General features: G+C 45.3%; 1 protein-coding gene across 1 annotated transcript in view; it reads left to right on the forward strand.

The window, feature by feature from the left end:
• Positions 1–1748: 1748 nt before the first annotated feature.
• SLC2A11 (solute carrier family 2 member 11) overlaps positions 1749–24753 on the forward strand; it is a 46698-nt gene continuing 23693 nt past the window's right edge. The window contains exons 1-4 of the mRNA XM_040349096.1: positions 1749–1970; positions 16599–16691; positions 19438–19598; positions 23012–23136. Of these exons, the coding sequence (XP_040205030.1) occupies positions 1926–1970; positions 16599–16691; positions 19438–19598; positions 23012–23136 (424 nt within the window). The 5' untranslated portion in view covers positions 1749–1925. The remainder of the gene's footprint in view (positions 1971–16598; positions 16692–19437; positions 19599–23011; positions 23137–24753) is intronic.

Genomic DNA, 24753 nt, shown 5'->3' on the forward strand with positions numbered 1-24753 from the left:
CAGCAACCCCCCAGAGCCCACCTTTTACCTAAAAACCCGGTCTTTCCAGCGACGGGGATGGGCACATCAGCTCCATTCGGTGTCTCGGGTCCTGATTGGATAGATTGATAGCAGCGCAGCCATTGGCTCCCGCTGCTGTCAATCAAATTCAATGACATGGGATCTGTCTGTGTCAATGGACGCAGCAGTAGGACGCAGGAGTGCGCCCCATGGAATGAGGCTCTCCAATTCAAGAACAGGAGAAGCCAGACGAGGATTAGGGCCACTCTGTGCAAAACCAACTGCACAGAAGAGGCAAGTATGACTTTTTTTTTTTTTTTTTAACAAAGCTTTAGATATTCTTTAACCGGTTAACGCCCGCCGCATGTACATATACGTCCACAGAATGGCACGTACAGGCATATGGGCGTACATGTACGTCCCCGCCTTTCCGCGGGTCGAGGGTCCGATCAGGACCCCCCCGGTACATGCGGCGGTCGGTAACCCGCGGGGAGCGATCCGGGACGAGGGCGCGGCTATTCGTTTCTAGCCGTCCCCTCGCGATCGCTCCCAGGAGCTGAAGTACGGGGAGAGCCGTATGTAAACACGGCTTCCCCGTGCTTCACTGTGGCGGCTGCATCGATCGAGTGATCCCTTTTATAGGGAGACTCGATCGATGACGTCAGACCTACAGCCACACCCCCCTACAGTTGTAAACACACACTAGGTGAACCCTAACTCCTTCAGCGCCCCCTGTGGTTAACTCCCAAACTGCAACTGTCATTTTCACAATAAACAATGCAATTTAAATGCATTTTTTGGTGTGAAAATGACAATGGTCCCAAAAAATAGGTAAAAGAATACGTATCGGCCTAAACTGAGGAAAAAAAAAATTATATATGTTTTTGGGGGATATTTATTATAGCAAAAAGTAAAAAATATTGCATTTTTTTCAAAATTGTCGCTCTATTTTTGTTTATAGCGCAAAAAATAAAAACCGCAGAGGTGATCAAATACCACCAACAGAAAGCTCTATTTGTGGGGAAAAAAGGACGCCAATTTTGTTTGGGAGCCACGTCGCACGACCGCGCAATTGTCTCTTAAAGCGACACATTGCCGAATCGCAAAACCTGGCCTGGGCATTTAGCTGCCTAAAGGTCCGGGGCTTAAGAGGTTAAAGTAACGCAGTACTGTATCGCAAATAAATGGACTGGTCATGAAGGGGGGGTAAATCTTCTGGAGGTCAAGTGCTTAAAGCTGGCCATAGGTGGTTCAGTCATTCAATGTGGGCGAAAGAGTCTACCTTGCATCGATATTTTAGGAGTCCCCGCTGTCAGAATGCACATATCAACGATGCAGCCAATTGGCTACAGCACTGATCGAAGCAAACTTTTCCAACAAGCCCATTTGAGAACAGTTGGACCTTAGATTGAACGGGAACGGCCAAAGATGAATCGAAATTCGCCTGGGTCCTGGTGAAGCAGCTGAATTTGGATCCACCTATGACCAGCTTTATTCGTTTACCACAATGCCAATTGCTGGGGCTGCTGCAGGGCTAAAATGAATTCCTAAGGAGGTCTGAATGAGGCATGGAGTGTGATGGGAATATATCCAGGTACAGTGAGACTGAGGCTTGACAGGCGCAGGAGGTCATAGCTGGGATGAATTCTCTGGAAGCACATCCTTCTCTGTCTGTACATGTGCTCATTTACATATAGTACTTCCTCTGCAGTGTATGAGGTAAATAGAGTACCATTCACCTTCAGCATGCGGAAAGGGGTTGGCTCTCTAATAAGGAGCTGTGCACTGTCTGCAGGATGTAGAGGAGCTCAATGTGCGGACTGCACACGCCGCCGCCGGTCACAGAGACTATGCAGCCTCGGTGAGCGGGTCCTACACAGAAATCCTTCCTTCCTTCCTTCCATCCCTCACACTCTCCGCTACGGATGGAGGATGACGAGGACGAGCCCCGAACACAGGAGCACTGTCAGGTGAGAATGACACCGCTGGTAAGGGCACCGTAGACGCTTGTACGTCGTGACGTTGTGGTGCTGAATTTGGACGTACACATAGTAGGAATGGAATGTGTAATGGCAGTGTGTGGTGGGACTTTATCCTCTCATATATAAACACTGAGTACTTCTTTATCCTCTCATATATATAAAGCACTGGATACTTCCACACGTTCTTTTTCTACAACATAGCTTTCCAGGCTGTGACATATTTAGTCTGGGGTCTATTTCATATATCTATTTCATACCCTGGCAATATGCATGCCAAGCCATACTTTGCTTGTGAAGGACAGTATAGTAGGTGTAGTAGGGGGGCTTTTCCAGTTCCAGATACTTCCTCCCCCTTCCCTATGACCATTGCTGCAGTTAGAAATAACGGGGCCCCCCAAACAGCCTACCTGCCAGGCCACCCCCCCTTCCCTGAAAATATCAAATGGCTATGCTTCGCATCCGTGGCATAAATCATACCCTCACCCATACAATTAAATAGCACTGCTCTACAAGTCGCCCACAAGCAAAGCATGCCGTTTCGGTGCGCTAGTGCGGGGTTGAAGGGTTTGTTAACCCACATGGTTAAGGCCCCTTTCACATGTGCGGACCGTATGTCTGCTTTTTCATCCATCCGTTTGCGGATGAAAAAGGGACATACATTGGTCCCTATGTGATTGCGGGTGTCAGCAGATAAACATCCGCTGACACCCGTAATCACCCGCTTCCGCAAAGATCCGATTTTGCGGACGGAAGAAAATCCTATTTTTTCTTCCGTCATCGGATCGGATTAACACGGACACACGGTCTGTGTTCATCCGATCCCCCATAGGGGAGAGCGGAGAAAAGACAGGGCGGTCCCTGCACAGTGTGCGGGGACCGCCCTGTCAGCCGCTGGCTCAGCGCTGATATACGGAGCGATCCCCGCTGAGCTTACGGACACACGGAGGCGGATCATTACTGATCCGCCCCGTGTGAAAGGGCCCTAACTTTACATTATCCTCTTTGTTGATTCATCTAATGTCCCCCTGTGACTGTGCTTTATTAAAAATGCAGCTATATACCTTGTTTACTGATCGCAGATCAGCGATCACGTGACATGCCGCCTCTCTCTTCCCTCGACCCGACAGATGCAGCGTATGGGGCAGAGGATCCCCTGCTGACGTCATTTAGGAGGGGAGGAGGAGGGAGAGGCGGCCCCGCCCACTGCAGCTGTCATGCGAGAGAAGAGAGGCGGCATGTCACGTGATCGCCGATCTGTGATTGGTAAACAAGGTATATAGCTGCATTTTTAACACAGCACAGTCACAAGGGGACATTGGATGAATCAACAAAGAGGATAATATAAAGTTAACCCTAAATTGAGCAGCAGGAATGGAGGGGGCGCCGTGGACACAGAGCAGACCATCAAAGATCAGAGGATTGAGGAGAGGATACAGAAGACACAGAGCAGGGCTGTGGCTGACGGAGGCCCGTACTGTGACAACGGTGTCAGCCCTGATATATTGTGGTCAGCATACAGAGGGGAGGGCAGAAACTGGCAGGATCAGCCATGTATTTCAGGTGATACGGGGGGGAAATTACACAGCACAAGCACTGTGCTGTATATAATGCTTTAAAGCAGGGGTCTCCAAACTTTCTAAGCAAAGGGCCAGTTTACTGTCCTTCAGAGTTTACGAGAAGCTGGACTGTGGTCAGTGGGAGTCGAAAAGGTCCCGACATCAGTGGGAAAAATGAACACCCCATTGTTTGTTTCAGTGGGAGTAATTGTGCCCTGTCATTGGGTCCCATTGTTGGTGTCACTGTGAGGAAATGTCCCCTATCATTGGTGTCATTGTAAGGAATTGTGCCCCATCCTTGGTGTCACTGTGAGGAATTGTGCCCCACCCTTGGTGTCACTGTGAGGAATTGTGCCCCACCCTTGGTGTCACTGTGAGGAATTGTGTCCCATCATTGGTTTCATTGTGAAGAATTGTGACCCAATGTTAATGTCATTGGGCCCCTTTGTTGGGGTCATTGGGCCCCTTTGTTGGGGTCATTGGGCCCGTTTGTTGGGGTCATTGGGCCCCAGTGTTGGTGTCAGTAGGAGAACCTATGCCCCATTGTTGGTATCAGTGGATGAAATAGTGCCTCAAGGGCTGGATAAAAGCAAGGAAAGGGCCGCACTTTGGAGACCACTGCTTTAAGAACAGGATCTTTATTTACATTTTTTTATTTTTGTTAAAAAACACTTTAAAGCAGTCGGTGAAGCGGCCATATGCTTCTCTGACGAGCGATCCATAGTGCTGACTGCTCTTCAGAGAGCACAGCACATTTTAACAAGTCCTTAATTTTTTTTTTAAATAACTTTTTTCGAATATTACTTTTTTTTTAAATGCCCTGTTGGGGATCCTTTGGTAAAATATCAGGGGTCTAAACAGACTGCTGATGTGATGTCTCATGATGTCTCATCCAGATAGAAACAAACGAGAACTAAGGTGGGACTTTATATGAAGTATGTGCGGCAACAGAAACAGAGGCAATATAAAAAACGCAATGTTTATTGCTGGATAATCATTGCATAACATTTCATTCATAGGTTTGTGTCTATAATGACAACATATAACAAACATAGGGCCGGCTGTACTGCCCTATCAGCAGCCCAGGCTATGACCAAAGGGGAGCAGCTGTCTCACAAAACCTGCAAGGCCTGAGCACAGCACTGTAGAGGGCTAGGGCCTGTGGTAGTTCTGACCAGCTGTATGTTCATCAAATAAGGTAATAGAGTGATTTGCTGGTCATGTGACATACATTTGGTGCTCCCACATAGGAATTTTGGTGTCAATTACAAAGTCTTGGGGCAATTTCAAGCCCTAAGCACTGTAAGGGGGTAGGGTGATAGCGTAAGTTCAACACTGGGTTCACACTTTTCCATGTGTGTTGCTGTACATCTCACTTATGTTTTTAATGCACATTTATGTGCATACGTTGCTGGGTAAATTTTAGCCAATGAGATGTTGAATAAAGTTTAGGTTGCTATTGGAAGGGCTTGGTACCATGAGCTGGAAACATGCATGTCACAGCGAATGAAACAGGCATCTCCAAACCAGGACTAAAAGCCACTTCCCTGCTCCTCTCCCTAGACCAGAGGTCTCCAAACTGTGGCCCGAGGGCCAGATGTGGCCCTTTGCTAGCCTTTATCCGGGCCTTGGGGCACTATTCTTCCCACTGACACCAACAAGGGGGCACTATTTCTTCCACTGACACTGACAAGGGGGCACTATTTCTTCCACTGACACTAACAAGGGGGCACTATTTCTTCCACTGACACGGGGGCACTATTTCTTCCACTGACACTAACAAGGGGGCACTATTTCTTCCACTGACAAGGGAGCACTATTTCTTCCACTGACACTAACAAGGGGGCACTATTTCTTCCACTGACAAGGGAGCACTATTTCTTCCACTGACACTAACAAGGGAGCACTATTTCTTCCACTGACACTAACAAGGGGGCACTATTTCTTCCACTAATACCAATGATGGCATACTATTCCTCCTACTAATAGGGGCACTACTCCTCCTTTAACTGACCACCAACCTTTAAGGCCATATTTATTCTCACTGATGCTGGGCCTGGGACATTTTCTACCCCCGCTAGCCACAATCGGGCCCTCCTAAAGTCTGAAGGACAATAAACTGGCCCTTGGTTTGAAAAGTTTGGAGACCCCTGCCCTAAACAGTTGATTTTACAGCAGTTCTGGAGACAGCGCTTTATCATAAACAAGGTATTGGAGTGGTTATGATTTCATTCTTCCCAAAAAATAGTTTGGGGAAACAATGCTGAACAATACAGATTTGCTGTTATAACTAAGAAATGTAAATCATTGGGGACATATTATTAAAATTCTTTGAGGATTTACAGTAATATTAAACGCAAAAACATAAATGTAATATACTGTATTGCAGATTGCCATTTCCGAAAGAAGAATGCCATGCATGGTATATTTTTGCATATATAATATATACCATACCTGGCCCATGCCCCTGGAAACTGGAAATCACTGAATTAGACCCCTCTATTCCAGTGATCTCCACTTGCTTCCAGGTCCTGTGCTGAGCAGCTGGCCTGATGGATTATAAACATAGAGGTTCGGTCGCTCAGCACGGGCACCATGCAGAAAATGCTTTGCATTTTCTGAATAAATGTATAGCTTTCCCTGATTGGGTGAGGTGAAGAGGCAGGTTGGTGAAGTCATGATCTCCACCTCATCCAGTCTAAGAACACATTGCATTCAATCTGAAAATGCAAAGCATTCTGTGAATGGCACCCGTGTCAAGAAACTGACCTCATGTATTCATAGTGCATCAGGCTGGCTGCTCCGCCTAGGACTGGGAAGCAATTCAAGATCTACTTCAATGATTTTCCGCTTCCCGGAGCATTGTCCAGGTATAGTATATGCAGTACATAGTTACTAGGACTAGGCCGAAGCCGCGGCCTCGCCTAAAAACTCCTGCCCGCAGCTCCTCAGGACCGGCGCGGTGTTCAAAACGTAAATCGACTTTTGGGGGGAGAAAATTGCCCAGCTCTACTCAGACATGACCAATAAGTAAGAAAAACAGTTACATTTCCGACATGTGTTAGGAATGCTAACTGTCACATTGTTTGTGCTCTCAACCAAACTGTTAAACCATCCAATGGCTGGTGTCATAACTGATCACATGTGCAGCATCATGGCAGTTGAAGATAAAGCAAAGACCAAGATGGCAGCTTCCTTGGCTGAAAACAATAGGAGGGTTTACTTCCACTTTAAATGTGATGTCTGCATTGGTTTTCTTTTTTAGGCTGGCTTTTCTTTTACATTACTTTAACCTGATGCTCTTGCCACTTCCTCCGTCTCTGGACGGAAGAGCAACTGATTCACCTTTGAACAGCAGCATTGTCAACGAAAGCTTAGCTTCAGCTGATGCTTTTTAAGCAGTTACAGCAACAGGTTTCTTTTACTTTTGGGATACATTTTTTACATAAATGAATAAAGGCTGATCATTTTAGGCAATGTTAATTTGTTTGTCTCAACTCTCTAACTGCCACTTTTTCTGGACAGGTTGGTCAGTTACAGGAAGCTGAAAAATAACAGCCTCCATGGCTGGATCACCAGGTGTAAAGAAAACCTAAAAATAAAACTAATGCAGCCACCAAATCTAATAACCATATAAGTGAAATGCAAACTGTGCTGCTACCTCGTATAAAGTGCTTCAGGTGTCCCCACATGGACTGACACTCAACAGAAAATGTTGACCTAATATTTCTAGATAGGTCACACTGCGCTTGTGGGGTAACCCCTGTGTATTACCTTTACCATTCACACTACACCCTGATGATCTTCTTCATGTACTGCACCTCTGCTCAGGAGAAGATACCAGGGGAGAGGTCGCACAGCATAAAACCGTTAAGTTTATTAAAAATGTAAAAAACAAAACAAAAAAAGGTATTTTACTTGTAACAATGCCAAGCAACCAGCACTAGGTGTATGCAACTGGTGTAAGGGGAAGTTGGCCGCCGCAGTTCTGATCCTGGAAACGACAAGTTTTCCAGTGTGATCGCATGTGGATTAATCGGAAGTGGCGTAAGCCCGTAAACCACATCTCAATGCGTTTTGTCCTGATTGGATGTCTTCAGAAAGCTGATGACGTTCAAACGTGTTGCTGGAACGCCCAGCATTTCCGAGATCAGAGCGGCAGCGGCCATCTTCCCCCTTAGACCAGCTGTATATCTTGAAATAGTAGGTCAACATTTTCTAGTGAGTGTCAGTCCACCTGAAGCACTTTGGAGTGGAGCACTATATTTTTCCATAAGAGGATGAACACTTTATATTGAGAGCACCGCTCTATTGGGACTTTGTACTGGTCTTTTTGTTTGTTTACACCGCAGTATATTTATGTCACACATCATAAGGATTAATATATTTTTAAGGGTTAATTTATTTGAGGTAAAAAAAGGGGAATAAGGTTGGGACTTAGTATGAGGCATATGATCAACAAACATAGGCCTCCATCCCTATTAATGGATAAAGGGGGGAGGTGGTTTTGGGACTTTGAATGAGATGCGTTTTTAGCAATATGCAATGTTCAAAAAGAATTAAATATATATATATATATTAGGGTTGTCCCGATACCGATACTAGTATCGGTATCGGGACCGATTCCGAGTATTTGTGGGAGTACTCGTACTCCCGCAAATACCCCCGATACCAGAATAGAATACTTCTCCACCCCCCCCCCCCCCCACCGCCGCCGCATCCCGCCTCTACGACGCATCCCGCCGCATCCCCGCTTGGTTAATACGGGCGGAGAACATTACAGCATTCATTTGAACAGCTGTAGTCTTTCCCGCCCCGCCGCGTATAGACACTCCCCCTTGCTCGGGTGAACTGTCCAATCCGGAGCAAGGGGGAGTGTCTAAACGCAGCGCGGAGCGAATCATTACAGCTGTTCAAAGCTGTAATGTTCCCCGCCGTGTACAGCTTCTGTGTGCAACGGCGGACTAAGCAGGGGGCGTCAGGCCGACACCCCCCCCTCCGCAACTAAAGCATGGCGCGGCCGCGGTGACAGCATGATTGATGGCATGGCAGACTAGGTAAAACACAGGCTGGGCTATTCAGGGGGGGGGGTTTGCGAGCCGTACCCGAGTTATACCCGCCGCCCGGGACCCGCCGCAATGATCCCCTTCTCCGTGGCAGCGCCGCGGCTCTGATACTATCGGCTCAGCTGTGACTGTCTCTGTCTGACAGTCACACAGCCGAGTGTGAAGCTGCGGCGCCGCCTCCCACCTCCTCCTCCGTACAAGTGCTCTGCTCTGTGCGGCGCGCTGAGTCTGAAGACAAGAGGGTGTCACAGTCACTCTGCAGTCTGCACTATTGTAAGGGGGGGGGTGTTCTGTATATGAGGGGATGTTTTGTATTGTGGGGGGGGTGTTCTGTATGGGGGGGTTCTGTATTGTGGGGGGAGGGTGTTCTGTATTGTGGGGGGGGGGTGTTGGTATAGGGGGGTTCTGTATTGTAGGGGGGTGTTAGTATAGGGGGGGTTCTGTATATGAGGGGGGTGTTCTGTATATGAGGGGGGGGTTCTGTATTGTGGGGGGGGGGGTGTTAGTATAGGGGGGTTCTGTATTGTGGGGGGAGGGTGTTCTGTATGGGGGGTTCTGTATTGTGGGGGGGTTTTTGTATAGGGGGTTACTGTATATGAGGGGGGGTCTGTATTGTGGGGGCGTGTTCTGTATAGGGGGTCGGGTTCTGTATTGTGGGGGGGTGGTATCTTTATAGGGGGGTTCTGTATTATGGGGGGGTTCTGTATTGTAGGGGGGTGTTCTGTATTGTAGGGGGGTGGTATCTGTATGGGGGGTTCCGTATTGTAGAGGGGGGTCTGCACTGTCCAGAGGTGCAGTCTAATGTAAAGAGATATAGAGGTGCTGTGTAATGTAAAGGGGTCCAGGGTGCTGTGTAATGTAGAGGGGTCCAGATTTGCAGTCTAATGTAAAGGGGTGCTGTGTAATGTAAAGGGGTCCAGAGGTGCAGGGTGCTGTGTAATGTAAAGGGGTCCAGAGGTGCAGGGTGCTGTGTAATGTAAAGGGGTCCAGAGGTGCAGGGTGCTGTGTAATGTAAAGGGGTCCAGAGGTGCAGGGTGCTGTGTAATGTAAAGGGGTCCAGAGGTGCAGGGTGCTGTGTAATGTAAAGGGGTCAGAGGTGCAGGGTGCTGTGTAATGTAAAGGGGTCCAGAGGTGTAGGGTGCTGTGTAATGTAAAGTGGTCCAGAGGTGCAGGGTGCTGTGTAATGTAAAGGGGTCCAGAGGTGCAGGGTGCTGTGTAATGTAAAGTGGTCCAGAGGTGCAGGGTGCTGTGTAATGTAAAGGGGCCCAGAGGTGCAGGGTGCTGTGTAATGTAAAGGGGTCCAGAGGTGCAGGGTGCTGTGTAATGTAAAGGGGTCCAGAGGTGCAGGGTGCTGTGTAATGTAAAGGGGTCCAGAGGTGTAGGGTGCTGTGTAATGTAAAGTGGTCCAGAGGTGCAGGGTGCTGTGTAATGTAAAGGGGTCCAGAGGTGCAGTTGTGGAGAGGGGAACACAGTAGTGACAAAGAGATATTGAAGGATGCAGGGGGCACAGTGGGGTGTTTTTACATTTTACCGTGGGGGGGGGGGTGCCAGATATAGGATCCGCCCCGGGTGCCAAATGCTCTAGGTACGCCTCTGTCTGTGTGTCCCCCGTCGTGTACAGTTTCTGTCCTCCGCCGTGTACCGCTCCGGTCCCCGTCCATGCTCTATTCCTGTACCCAGCAGTGCTGTGCATCAGTACCCCTCCATGCTCCGCTCGTTTCCCCCGCCGTGCTCCGCTCGTGTCCCCCGCCGCGCTCCGCATCGGTCCCCCTCCATGCTCTTCTCCGGTCCTCCACTCCTCTCTGTGTACCGCTCTGGTCCCCGCCGTCCTCCACTCCCCTCTGTGTATCGCTCCGGTCCCCCGCCGTGCTAACCCCCCCCTCCCCCTCTGTCCTCGATCTGTCAGGATGGAGGAAGGAGCCCTTTTCTGAATGAACAGTCAGTGATCACTGACTGTCCATTCATAACTGAGCATCGTAACTGTGTAACGATGTCTCAGTTTATGGGTGTAGAGAAGCCGCTGTCTCCTTTACATTCATTTACAGCGCAGTTGAGCCTGCAGAGAAAGGGACTGGGGAATCTGTGTCCTTAGTCCCTTTCTCTGTCACAAATAGGAGATATTATTGTAAAAATAATAAAGTTAAATAAAAAAAAAAACTGACACACTGACACCGCCCCCCCCCCCCCCCAAAGAAAGCATTGTGTGTATGTGTGTGTATATATATATATATATATATATATATATATATATATATATATATATATATATATAGTAAAGAATATTAAAAAAAATGAATTGTAAAAAATAACTGACAGTCCAAGCGTCAGTACTGCATATTACTGCCACTGTCAAAATAACATTTAAAAAAAAGTATCGGTATTCGGTATCGGCGAGTACTTGAAAAAAAGTATCGGTACTCGTACTCAGTCCTAAAAAAGTGGTATCGGGACAACCCTAATATATATATATATATATATATATATATATATATATATATATATATATATATATATATATATATATATATATATATATATATATATATATATAAAATGTTTCCATAATAACCAGGCTCAAAGTTACCAACTAAAAAAGCAACAAACCAAATTGACCTGTCTAACTGTATGCATTAAAAACAGAGGTTTGGTTGCACGCATTTGCAAATACCTGTGTGAGCTGCAGGCCCCCGTCAAGGCTCTCTGTGTACTGCAGTCCTAACTAGGACATTTTAAAGTCTCCTCAGTGGGAGCACAGGTGTGCTAATCAGTAGATACGGGGCAGGTGACTGGGGGTGACCCAGTCCTCCTTAAAGGGGCAGGAGCACACCAAACACCCAGCACATAGAAGCAAATATGCTGGTGTGCTACCTGTCCATGCCCCTACCTATGGCCGGTTTAACAATAAAGAGCACTGGAAAAAACACATGTGTATGTACGAAGATATCACAAAAGGAATACAGGAGTGGAAGTATTCATGCCTTACAAACCAAAACACCACTAAAATAAATGCGGACCACATCAACCCGGGTCAGCTAGTCAATAAATGACAATGCACAATTAACTGTCAATGGTATATCTGTGGAGGCACTTTATTCCACTCCTGAAACGCATCTCCATCCCTAGATAATGTAAAAAAAAGGGGAATAAGGTTGGGACTTAGTATGAGGCATATGATCAACAAACATAGACCTCCATCCCTATTAATGGATAAAGGGGGGGGGGGGGAGGTTTTGGGACTTTGAATGAGATGTGTATTTAGCAATATGCTAATTTAGCTCAAAAAGAATTAAATATATATATAAAATTTTTTTTTCCATAATAACAAGGCTCAAAGTTACCAACCTAAAAAGCAACTAACCAAATTGACCTGGATAAATGTAGGCATTAAAAACAGAGGTTTGGTTGCACGCATTTGCAAATACCTGTGTAAGCTGCAGGCCCCGTCAAGGCTCTCTGCATACTGCAGTCCTAACTAGGACATTTTAAAGTCTCCTAAGTGGGAGCACAGGTGTGCTAATCAATAGATAATGGGCAGGTGACTGGGGGTGACCCAGTCCTCCTTTTTTTATTTTTATATATATATATATATATATATATATATATATATATATATATATATATATATATATATATATTTAATTCTTTTTGAACATTGCATATTGTTAAAAACACATCGCAAAGTCCCAAAACCTCCCTCCCCTTTCCCTCCCCTTTATCAATTTAATATGAGGTAGCAGTGCGGTTTGCGTTACACTTATATGGTTGTTATTTGTGTTTTTTTAGTACATAGGGCTAACTGTGTCAGCTACAAATAATTGTGATAAATGTATTGTTTATATTTTTTTTCACGTGCTCTATTCTTAAGCGCAGAGCAATATTTCTCACAGTGTACCACATCGAATAGTTAGTGAGGTGCAATATAATACAGTTTTGTCTTTGGGATTAATAACACTTTAATACTACTTAAAGTATTAAAATCATTAAATTGAAAGAACAATGAGATCATCTGTATTCCTCTAATGAGTTTTTTTTTTTTTTTTAAGTGCTGCCTCATGCAGCACTGACTATTGGAATTTTTCCAGAGTTACATCATCATGATTCCAGTGAATTTTTTTTTAGCTCATTGTCAAGATTAATATCTGTCAAACCTACCTCTCAATACATAAATGAGTACTATCACGAAACTATACAATGAAAATAGCCTGGCATCTACATTTTACTTTTAGCTTTGAACAATGGAATCTGTTCTCCCGTCAGGGTTATTGTAGTCTGTTAATCCTTTTACCTAACTACAGTGGCTCCATTTCAATTTTTCACACTAAGCTTCTATTATGGTTAAACCTATTACCAGGGTCATGGGAAATACATTTTCTTAGTCTTAGTAATGAAATGATTGTATATCCTGTGCATTTGTATCTGTTTCTTGTTAAGAAAATAGCTGGCATAATATATAACCTAAAATATGTTTAAAAGTAAACATAAATATTTCATAATTTACTTTGTTTTTATAGTGACATGAGTTTTTAAAACTTGGCTCATTGTTCTGTTAGTTGACCACATTCTGGGTAGTCTGGTTATTCGAGGTCAAAATGAACAAATATGGCATTTTTATTGTGGATATACCTCTCTTTACCTTGAGGGACATGGAAATGTACAGACTGTTGGGTTATTCTGCTGCCTACAGGAGGATTAGGACACTGGTAAACAAAAAACTGTGCCAGTCTACTATAATCCCTCTTCAGGGGTGGACTGACTATTGGGGCTCTCGGACACTGCCACTAAGAGGGCCCCATCAGGGTTGCCAGGCTCAATAAAACCAGGGACAGTATGTCAAAATCTGTGGTTTTTTTTTACATCTGTCCCTGATATGTCTGAAACTGACATGCTTTTGATGTGAAAATCCTGAGATTTTAGCTGCCCTGCCTCTGCACTGCCTCCTGGCGTGGTGGCCATCTGTAAGCCCAGGGATCCCATAATCTTCTATTACCCAGGGGCCCAATGAGTTGTCAGTCCGCCCCTGTCCCTCCTACCCCCAGCATAATTTAATTCTTCTGCTAGTGTCCAGGAGAATGGACGTGTTTCTCTGCTTTGCTGAGCAATGTCTACATTGTTTTGCTAGTTTTCCCTAAACGTCTTTCAGGAAAGCACCTGAGAAAGTGGCTCTAACTCCACCAAACTTTAAAAGGAGGCTTCAGCAGGGGAACACCTGGTGGGGAGCCAGGGGCTCTTAGGGGCTGTCCTGAAAGACCAGGCTTCCTGCTTTACCTTTGTATCTTTTTTATGTTTACAATGTATCTTTTTTAATGAGAGATAGTCCTCCTTTTCCACACCAGGAAGGGGTGGTGGATGGGCTCCTTCTACCCCTTCTGTGCTCGGGGAAAGCCGGTACTGAGGATGGGTGCCGCTCCTAGGTGGCGAGACCAGCGGGGGGGGGGGGGCGTTTTTTTCCATCCGCCGCCATCTTCTTGCACTTGAAGTCACACGGTTACATGGGGAGTTCCAGGATACAGAAGAAACTCTGCAGTCTCGTGAGGAGAGGGCAGTCAATGCTGTACCGCTGGGAGAGGAAATCCCATTCATGGCACACTGTCATGAATGGAGAACATACAGACCGCTGTGAATGAGGGGAAGGGAAGCGCATGCGCAAGTGATGTCAGTAAACCTAACAGGACGGATTACAGCAGGAGATATTTGCCAGCAGCACTCTGTGTTTTTTGTTATGAGTGTAGAGCCTGGTTATTTAAAAAAGTACCAGTGCTGGTTGAATTTAGAGAGGGATCAGAGTGTTAACTGACTCTGATTAAATTATTATGTTCAAAACTGGTCTCTGTCTCAGCTTGGCTGTGCTGTGGGCTGTCTGTTGTTACTGGGGTGTAGTTCCTACCCCAGGGCGATGGGTGGCAGCAGTGGAGTCAAGGTTTGGGTGCTCTTCCCCAGCAGGAGGGCTCAGCCTCGCTGTGCATGCTGGGGGAGGGTATTTATGGGGCAGACGCCATTAGTCTGGGTTCTTCTTCGAGTGTGGCACCCACCTTTAGGGTGACTGCATCACGGTGCCCTGGCGTAATGGCCTTCCAGACCGGGTTGCGCGTGCCACGCGGCGTTCCTGGTTCCGGGACCATGTTGGTCCGGAACATTTAAGCTGTGGCAGGGAACCCAGTAGTCGACTGGGTTCCCAATCCTGAAGATCCCAAGCAAGATAGCTGTTCGGTGGGGAGTCCATCTGAGGAGAGCCAATGAGAGACTGGCGATCCAATAGGGTCTCGACAAACCACTGGGGATCAAGGTAGCCGGACACTGAGAGGCTGGTCACCTGTCAGTCGGTACCTGAAAAGAATCTGAAGGAGATCCAGATGCTATTCTACCAAGGAGGATCATCTCCGTAATCACAAACACATGGAGGGCCTGTAGCAGAGGTCTTTTCCTTCAAGTTCGAGTGATACCCTGGCTGCCAGGTCAGTGAGATTGGGCCTGTCCAGGTACGCTATACCCACTCTGGCTAGAGTGGAGAAGAATACAAAGCATTGTTTGGAGCAGGACTGTTTCCCTATTGTTGTGCCTGAGTCTGCTACTTCTCCTTTTACTTCACCTCTACTCTTCATCACAAGTTTTAATGTTTTTACCCCGCTGGGTAATAAAGAGCCCCATACACCCCTAGGATGGCGGAATAGCCACGAGGTACGCTACGACGAGCCGAGAAAAATTAAGTTCAATGCTTCCGAGCATGCGTCGACTTGATTCTGAGCATGCGTGGATTTTTCTCCGACGGAATTCCACACAGACGATCGGAATTTCCCATCTGATTTTTTTCCATCGGAAGAATTTAAAACATGTTCTATTTTTTTACTCCGATAGAAAAAAGTCCGATGGGGCCCACACACGATCGGAATTTCTGATGAAACAAGTCTATCTGACGTTTTTCATTGGAAAATCTGATCGTGTGTATGCAGCACTAGAGAGTTGTCCCTGGGACAGGTATCTATAATGGAAGATTTCCTCATACTTCTAGGAACTTTGGATTTCTCCTCACGTTCTTTCTCAAGGATAATGATTACCAGTACAAATAATGAGGTGAATGTCCCTACTGTGAGCACAGAAAACAATAAAAACCTGTCCCCAACTTATCCAAAACTAAAAATGTTTTGTCTATAGATACACTTTAGGGCCTCGTACAGACGACCGGATCTATCCGCTGGGACTGATCCGCGGATCAGTTCCAGCAGATAGATCCGGTCGTGTGTATGTCCGAGCGGACATTTCCCGGCGGATAAAAATCCAGCCGACGGATTCCCAGCGGATAAAAATTTCTTAGCATGCTAAGAAATCTATCCGCTGGAATCCAGTCCAGCGGACTGATCCGGTCGTCTGTACAGACTCAACGGATCAGTCCGTCCGCTCCCCTCCCTCGCATGCGTCGTAATGATTCGACGCATGCGTGGAAGTATTTACCTTCCAGCGTCGCGCACGTCGCCGCGTCATCGTCGCGCCGATGGCGCGACACGTCACCGCGGATGTATTCCGCGCGGATTTCGATCTGATGATGTGTACAGCCATCAGATCCAAATCCGCCAGAGGATTTATCCGCTGGAAGCGGTCCGGCGGACCGTTTCCAGCGGATATCCTCTCGTGTGTATGGGGCCTAAGGCTTGCAAGCGCTTTGGAATACCTTATTTTACATTGTTTGCAAATTTTTGGACCTATCCATGTAAAAACATTTGGCAATGCAGCCTCCAGAAAATGTATATTGCTCATGTGCCAATGATGTGGTCACTGTCCAGATCTAACTGTACTTTTGGCTTAGGTGACCAGAGCCATAGAAACACAGACCAAAATTCACAATCGTGGGGATCTTCATTAGAAGTGAATTAAGGGACACCACAAGCAAGTAGATGCTGGTCGAGGCTTTATTGCTCAAGTGTTTTTATTTGGCTACTTCAGATAACTGGTTGTATTTCTGCAATATATTATGTCACCTTTCTTTTTCTTCTGTGTTTCAGGGATGGGTGCTACTTCTTACGATGTGTGCTGCCGGCATTGGGGGCACCTTTCAGTATGGATATAATCTTACTATAATCAATGCCCCCACAACTGTGAGTATGCAGTTACTGAAAATGTTACTCATGTTTTTCTGACAGTTATCTAAAACTTTCTCAGTCACAAACTTGGGCAACTTAAACTAAGCATATAATAGGAAAATATAAGGCAAAGAGTAACTTTATTGTAAACCACATTGCTATGGTCAGTTAAATATATATGTAGACCTTCACCTTTCCTGCAAATATTGAGCTTGTCGTCACTATCCTCTTCCACTCATTTGCCTTGACTATTGCAACTCCCTTTGCATTGGCCTACCTCTACTCATGCTATCCCTTCATCAACAAGGGGTTAAAGCTGCGCCAATGCACCAAACTTTTTAGAGTCCAATGAGACTAAATGTTCTTAAACCTGTATATACAGTCCTTGGGGTACACTTTCACTGTACATCCTGTATGATATGCTCATAACCACCACCGTGACTTTCACAGATATTGCACACTCTCAGTGAAGACCCGTCACCAGATATCAAAGCCAAGAGCTTACCCGATGGGGCAAGCTCAGTTTGCAGTCAGCTATAGCCCAGCCGCGGCCTTTATAGTTGTAGTAAGCCCACAGATTGCAGATTTACTGGGACTGGCTTCTTTCACTTCCACAGGCTCCACCAAATGGTCATATATAAACAGAGAGGATGCAACATAGCGTAACTCCGCAAAACTTATTTTATTTAAAAAAGTAAGTTATACTTACAAAAACATAGTTAAAATCAAGCAGTGTAAAAATTGCCGGCCGGCAAGTGAACGGAGCCCTTCCTCCTCTACGTGGTGACGTCACTACACGTCCTCCCTCCCATCCCTTCATCAGTCTGTCATGAATGCTACTGCCAGACCCCACTATCTTTTCAGACGCTCAGTGTCTGCCACCCCTCTTTGCTTAATCCCTCCACTGGTTTCAACTTGCCTGACAAATGAATAAAATGTGAAATACTAACAACATACAAAGCTCTGTCCCAAGTAACATCACCAACCTTGTCTCAAGACATCACCCAAACAGTCCTCTTTGCTTCACCTTCTGTCGGGTGAAACAATGTCGCTGTAAATCGGTAAATGAGAGGAAAGTTTTCTAACAAAGCTCCAGGTAACAATTGAACCACACAGGGACACGCTATGAGAGAATCAGATAAAAAATTCCGCACAAGGCATTATCGTTTGATTTTCGTATTGTGTGTACAGAACTTTCCACATCCGATTCAGACTTTACAAACTAAAATTTCCAAAGGGACAAACTCGCAAAAATGTTCTCGCACTTGAACATATCGAATAATTTTCGTTTAATGTATACTGTTTTTGTACAGTTTTCATATGAGAATAATCAGATACAAAAGACTGCGCATAATCAGAAACAATAAACAAAAAAAAAAATAGCCTTTGTTGGATGAGAATTTTCATACATTATTTCCATCCCCTGTTTCGCCAAATTTCTTATAGTGTATACCCACCTTTAGCCCTCGTTCACATTGATTGCCGCTTTGAATTTGTGCGACTTCATCTGACATCGCACAATTTCAAAGCTGCTTGTCAGTGCGAATTCCGGTGCGACTTGGAAGACACCTGTGCAGCTTCATGCCCAAATGTTTATTTAAGTCGCACCCGAAATCGCCAAAAGTGGTGCAGGAATTACTTTTTCAAATCGATGTGGCACCGCAAAGTCGGCATTGCACCGATTTGAACAGTGCGATTGCCAGCAGTAGGGTGCGACTTGTCATGCAATTTCACCTGTCAAATCGCATGACAAGTCGCTCCAATGTGGACAAGAGCTTAAACTTTAAGGCCCGGATTCACAAAGCACTTACGCCGACGTATCTCGAGATACGCCGCGTAAGTGTAACTATGCGCCGTTGTATCTGTGCGCCGTGCCCACATTCTGAGATACGCCTGAAAATAGGCTGCATCCGACCAACGTAACTTTCCTACGCCAGCGTATCGTGGGCGCATATTTACGCTGGCCGCAAGGGGCGCTCCCATTGATTTTCTATGCACATATGCAAATGAGGGAGATACGCCGATTCATGAACGTAGTTGTGCACGGCGCATAATATACGGGGTTTGCGTAAGGCGTACGTCTGGCGTAAAGTTATTCCCCATATAGGAGGCGCAACTCATGCAAACGTATGGACCAGGGAACACAGCCGTCGTATTTTATGTTGTTTACGTAGTACGTGAATATAGCTAGGCGTAGGTTACGTTCACTTCGTAGGCAGTGATTCGACGTATCTTAGGCAGTTGTTTTGACGTGAATCTGAGCATGCGCACTGGGATGCCGCCACGGGACGGAGCATGCGCCGTTCGTTTAAAGTACTTCTATGGCGCTTGGCCCATCATTATCATGGGGTCACGCCTCATTAGCATGACTCACGCCCACTTCCACCTACGACGGCTTACGCAGAGGGAACCCAGCGCAGTTTGGGAGGCAAGTGCTTTGAGAATTCGGTGCTTGCCTCTCTGCGCGACGTCGGCGTATCGTATGTTAGATACGCTACGCCGGCATAAATATGCGCCAATGTATGTGAATCCGGGCCTAAGACTTTAGTTGGGGAGGAATGATGAAGCATGGGAAAGTATTAGCTACTGTATGTAACAAGTAAGAGCATTGTCCTATTGGGTAAATAGCACCCACTTCTATATTTAACACTGCAAGAATGCAATGTACAGCTAGTGTTTATGAAGTTGCAACTTTATTTCTATTGCAGTCTGTCAAATGCAAGTTTCTTGATAATAAATGTTCTTCTCACTCCTATTACAGCATATTCAGAAATTTGTGAATGAAACATGGCTGGAACGCAGTGGATCAAAATTGGACAGTTGGATCATCACCCTTATCTGGTCAATAATAGTGTCTGTGTACCCACTGGGTGGGTTCTTAGGGGCACTGCTTGCTGGTCCAATGGCTATCAAGTTAGGACGGTAATGTAGCATTTTAAGTAGCACTACTTTTAAAATCTGACATTGCATTCTGCTATAACAATAAAACAATTAGGGCTTGCTATATTATGCAGAGATTTTACAAATGGGGGTTGTCACTTATAGCCACCACACGATTCAAATGGAGATGTTTCTACTGCTGATTGTTGTATTCGGCAACAACTACACCTGCAGCTGCTTGAGTGCAGGGATGCTGCTGAGCAGTGACTGCATCTCTGGGAAGCAGTTGCTGTTCGGAAAATAATTTTCATCAGGATCAGTCCATTTTTAAATCGACTTTTGTCTAGTTGGGAGGTGCTATCAGGACTGATTCAGCAGCCAGAATTTGGGGCCTTTAAATTTACCTTGAGCTTCTTAAAATACCATCTGGGATATACTTTAAAGTTGAACACCAAGGAAACCGCTAAAGAAAATGCATAAACATTTCATCTACTAAAAAAAAAAAATAGTTCTGTATAGCTAGTCTCATCTGCACAAACTGACAGGTGACACAGTTATTTATTGGTTCAGCAATGCAGCTTCCCACATCACCTCTTCGTCTCCAAAAAGGTTAATCAGAAAGTAACAGAGATTTTCTTTGATCTATTAGTCTAATATGTTATATGATGCTTTTAGATTGGATATTATTGTGCCAACTATGTTATATAGACATGTAGAGTTATGCAAATATGGTTTAATCTGAGAATAAGTGCATAGGGGTATATGGTAGTAATCCACAACAAAATGGTGATATGTAAATTACTTTAAAATGGTGGAGCCGCAAATAGAATTAAACCAAGGGGAAATTACATTCTAGATCAATGGGCTGCGAGAAAATGGAGTAGTCCGGGACTATAAATATAATGGGAATAGCGTCAGCCTATCATATCTCCCTAAGGAAGTCACAAGGTTTGACGAAACATGTAGGAGGGACCTGAAAGACTGATGCAGAAGGGATTACGAGAGGTTCAGGGTAGTGTACGAGCCATGGATGAGTGTTCTTATTGTCGGTACTGCAGGACTGGCAGCAAGTAACTAATCTGGCTACGATTACACTACTTATGCTTATGTTCTATGATGTAAATGTGAGTGTTCATTTGGCACATGTTTATAAAATAAAGGTTTTTTAAAACAATAAAGCACTATTGCATACCCTTGTTATTTTGCATGATTATATTGAGCTATCGGGCTAGAGATCGCTGTATGCAGAGTGAGGAGTGTGGGGCATGCTGACAATTAAGGATCGGTATGTAAGACTAAGAATAAGTCTTAAAGGTGTATTATCTACCATATTAAGGTGAGGGCACATCTTAAACATTGGAGGTGGCACATTATTAGGAGAAAAGGATTAAGCACGGTGGAATTTAAAATGTTTATTAAGGATTGTTTTAGTATCACAACGGTGTGGATTTGCACAGTATATAGTACACAGAGGAACTGAAACTATCTTTTTATGCACATAAGCACTTTTTGCACATCTATCAAATATGATTGTGGTTGTTTTTGGCTGTGTATATATATATATATATATATATATATATATATATATATATATATATATATATATATATATATATATATATATATATTATACTGTGTTATGACAGTCTTGCACTTTAATAATATCGCTGCACTTTAAGTATATTATTTGTGTTATCTCACTATATGTGGAGGAAGTGCTGGCAGCTGTTTCTCATTTTTATTTTATTTTTATTGATTGGTTGGGTGTGTGGCAGCTCACAAGAATCATAGTTTGTTATCTATAGAGAGATTGTCTTGTCTCTGCAAAGTAGCAGAGTGGTGTTGAAATTACAACAGTTGCTTAACAAATTTTCACATAAAAGTAAAACCGTAAACTTGTACATATTTCATATTTGGGATTTCATATTTTAACTAAGAAATGTACAATGCAGGACAAAACAACACATTTGCTATATTGCCTCCTTCCCAGTGGCATAGGCCTCGTACACACGGGCAAGAATCTCGTCAGGAAAAAAATTTTGTTTTCCCTGACGAGATTCTTGGCAAGAAACTCTTGCCGCCCGAGTGTACAGACTCTCGTTTCAAAAGAACCGCGGTTCTCTTGAAAGGAAAGAACGCAGTGACGTCATCGCGTACGACGAGCTTGCGCTCTTCACATTCGATGCCGCCGCCATCTTGCTTCACCCTACCTATGCCGTGGAAGCTACCGCGTATGCGTCAAAGTCATTTCGAGTATGCGCGAGTTTTCATGGCGACAGGTAAGTATACACACTGTCTGGTTTCTCGTCGTGAAGGCCGACAAGAATCTCGACGAGAAAAAAGAGAGCAGGTTCTCTTTTTTTCTCGTCGAGATTCTGGCCAGATTTCCTGACGAGAAACCTGAATGCCTCGTACACACGACCGGTAATCTCGGCAAGAAGCAGTTTTCTTGCTGGTTTTTACCGAGAAAACCGGTCGTGTGTACGAGGCTACACTGTATACTCACCTTTGCTTTGCTGCTCAGCTGTCCCGTTCAGCCCCTGGAAGTGGAGGAAAGTCCCTGGAAGTGGAGGAAAGAAGGCCTTCAGAGTTGCTCTAGTGGGAGCTTACACATGGCTGAGGTCTCGTTCCATGTGACAGAACTGAGCCAATGACCAACCACAAATACTGTCACATCAGAGGTATTGGAACAAGTCTCATGCTACTCTATACCTGAAAGTCATAGGCGTGAGCACAGGGTGTGCCAGGTGTGTCCAGGCACACCCTAATCACCTTGTGCAGAACAGATTCCCCCTCCTAACCTGGCTCCCCCTCCTTCCCCCCACAGCACTTTAGGCTTCCCTCCTCTCCTACCGGTTGTTGCTGTGGACATCTTATGCTCCGTACACACGATCAGGCTTTTGCCCGGCCAAACTCAAATCGGAATTTCGACAGAATTCCATCGGAGTAAAAGAGAACATGTTCTCTATCTAAATTCCGACGAAATTCCTCTGAATATCCAATGGAAAAACTCAGATGGGGCATACACATGGTCAGAAATTCCGATCGTGTGTATGGGGCATTAAGATGATTGGGGGGAGGGGCCAGTAAATATGCCATTTACCGGCCTCTTCCCTTTCTGAATGAACATTGTGAGTGATCGGTAGAGTTTGTTTGAGCTTTGGGGTGCACACCCTAATGCCAAAGGCTGCGTACACCTATGCTGAAAGTATTAGGAATTTCTCTGCAGCTGATGAAATAGATTGAAAAAAGGGCGAATATGTGCTTCTGGGGATTGGAGACTTAAAGTAAATCTGTTGCTCTATCCTTCGAAGAGACTAAAAGGTAACCAGACAAGGATTTGCAGAATGTAATATACTGTATTTTGTGTTTTTGCTATAAATTCCAGATTATTGAGATTGCCTTTCCAAAATAATGCTGGTGTATTCTTATGCAATAGTATATTCTCTCTACAGAAAGAAGTCTCTGCTTATCAATAACATTTTCATTGTCCTGTCAGCTGTCCTCTGTGGTTTCAGCCAACTTGCCAAGTCTTTTGAGATGATCATACTGGGAAGAATGTTAGCTGGGGTAAATTCAGGTAAATAATTTATGACATACAAGGTAGAAAAAAAATCAATATTAGCAATATTAATATGTCAGTACATGACTGGGAAGGCTTAGTCCATAGTGGCTTTAATATGAAGTACCTAAAGCATCACATTTTTAAGCAGCTATCTAGTATATTGTTTAAGCATAGATCAGATGAAATAATGTAAATTTATATAATAGAGGACAAAACTTGAGATGCTATTTTTCTTCTGGCCTAACCACCAGCTAATAATATGACCATATGGGTAATTATTTATACTAGGTTACTTCATTCAATTATTTGGCAAAGGTGTTGTATTCCAGCAACAGACTTTAGGCCAGGGGTCCTCAAACTTTTTAAACAAGGGGCCAGTTCACGGTCCCTAAGGCTCCATTCACACCTGAGCGACAAAACGCCTGAATCGCGACGCTCAGATACGCTGGAGGGGAAGAATAACATTGTTGTCTATGGAGATGGTTCACATCTCCACGCCGAACGCCGATCGCGTGAAGCTCAAAAAAGTCCCGGACCCTTTTTTGTTGCGCGTATTCAGGCAGCTTCGGCGTTCGGCATAGCAGACAATGACCTGTAAAAAACATTGGGTTAAAAACGACACGCTTTGTCGCGGCAAATCGCGGTACAAAACGCCGCAATTTATCGCGGTACAAAACGCCGCGCTAAGGTGTGACTGCAGCCTCAGACTGTTGGGGGGCCGGACTATAGTTTGAAAAAAAATATAAACAAATACCATTGTACACTGCACATATTTTTTTTGTAGTGCACAAAAAACAGTTAATCAACATATACTAATACGTTTTTCACATAATCCCTTCATCACAGACCCCCCCCCCCTCCCCATCATAGATCCCCCCATCACAGACTCCTCTCCGTGAAAGACTCCCCCCAATCACAAAGCTCCCCATCACAGATCTCTCCCATTACAAAGCCCCCCCCATCACAGATCCACCAATCATAAAGCTCCACCACAGATCCCCCCATATCACAGACTCCTTCCATATCACAGACCCCCCCCATATCACAGAGTCCCCCCATCACAGATCCCCTAATTTCACAGAGTCCCCCCCATCACAGATCCCCTCATTTCACAGAGTCCCCCCATCACAGATCCCCTCATTTCACAGAGTCCCCCCATCACAGATCCCCTCATTTCACAGAGTCCCCCCATCACAGATCCCCTCATTTCACAGAGTCCCCCCATCACAGAGTCCCCCCATTTCACAGATCCCCTCATATCACAGAGTTCCCCCATCACAGATCCCCTCATATCAGAGTCCCCCCATCACAGATCCCCTCATATCAGAGTCCCCCCATCAGATTCCCTCATATCACAGAGTCCCCCTTTCCCCACATCACAGAGTCCCCCTTCCCCCACATCACAAAGCAGCACTTCCCCCATATCACAGCAATCCCCCCCGCATATCACAGCACATCACAGCAATCCTCCCCCGCATGTCACAGCAATCCCCCCCCCGCATGTCACAGCAACCCCCCCCCTGCATGTCACAGCAACCCCCCCCCCCCACATTTCACAGCAATACCCCCCCCCCCCCGCATGTCACAGCAATCCCCCCCGCATGTCACAGCAATCCCCCCGCATATTCACAG

Source organism: Rana temporaria, chromosome 1, assembly GCF_905171775.1.
Source record: "Rana temporaria chromosome 1, aRanTem1.1, whole genome shotgun sequence".
NCBI classification, from domain to species: domain Eukaryota; kingdom Metazoa; phylum Chordata; class Amphibia; order Anura; family Ranidae; genus Rana; species Rana temporaria.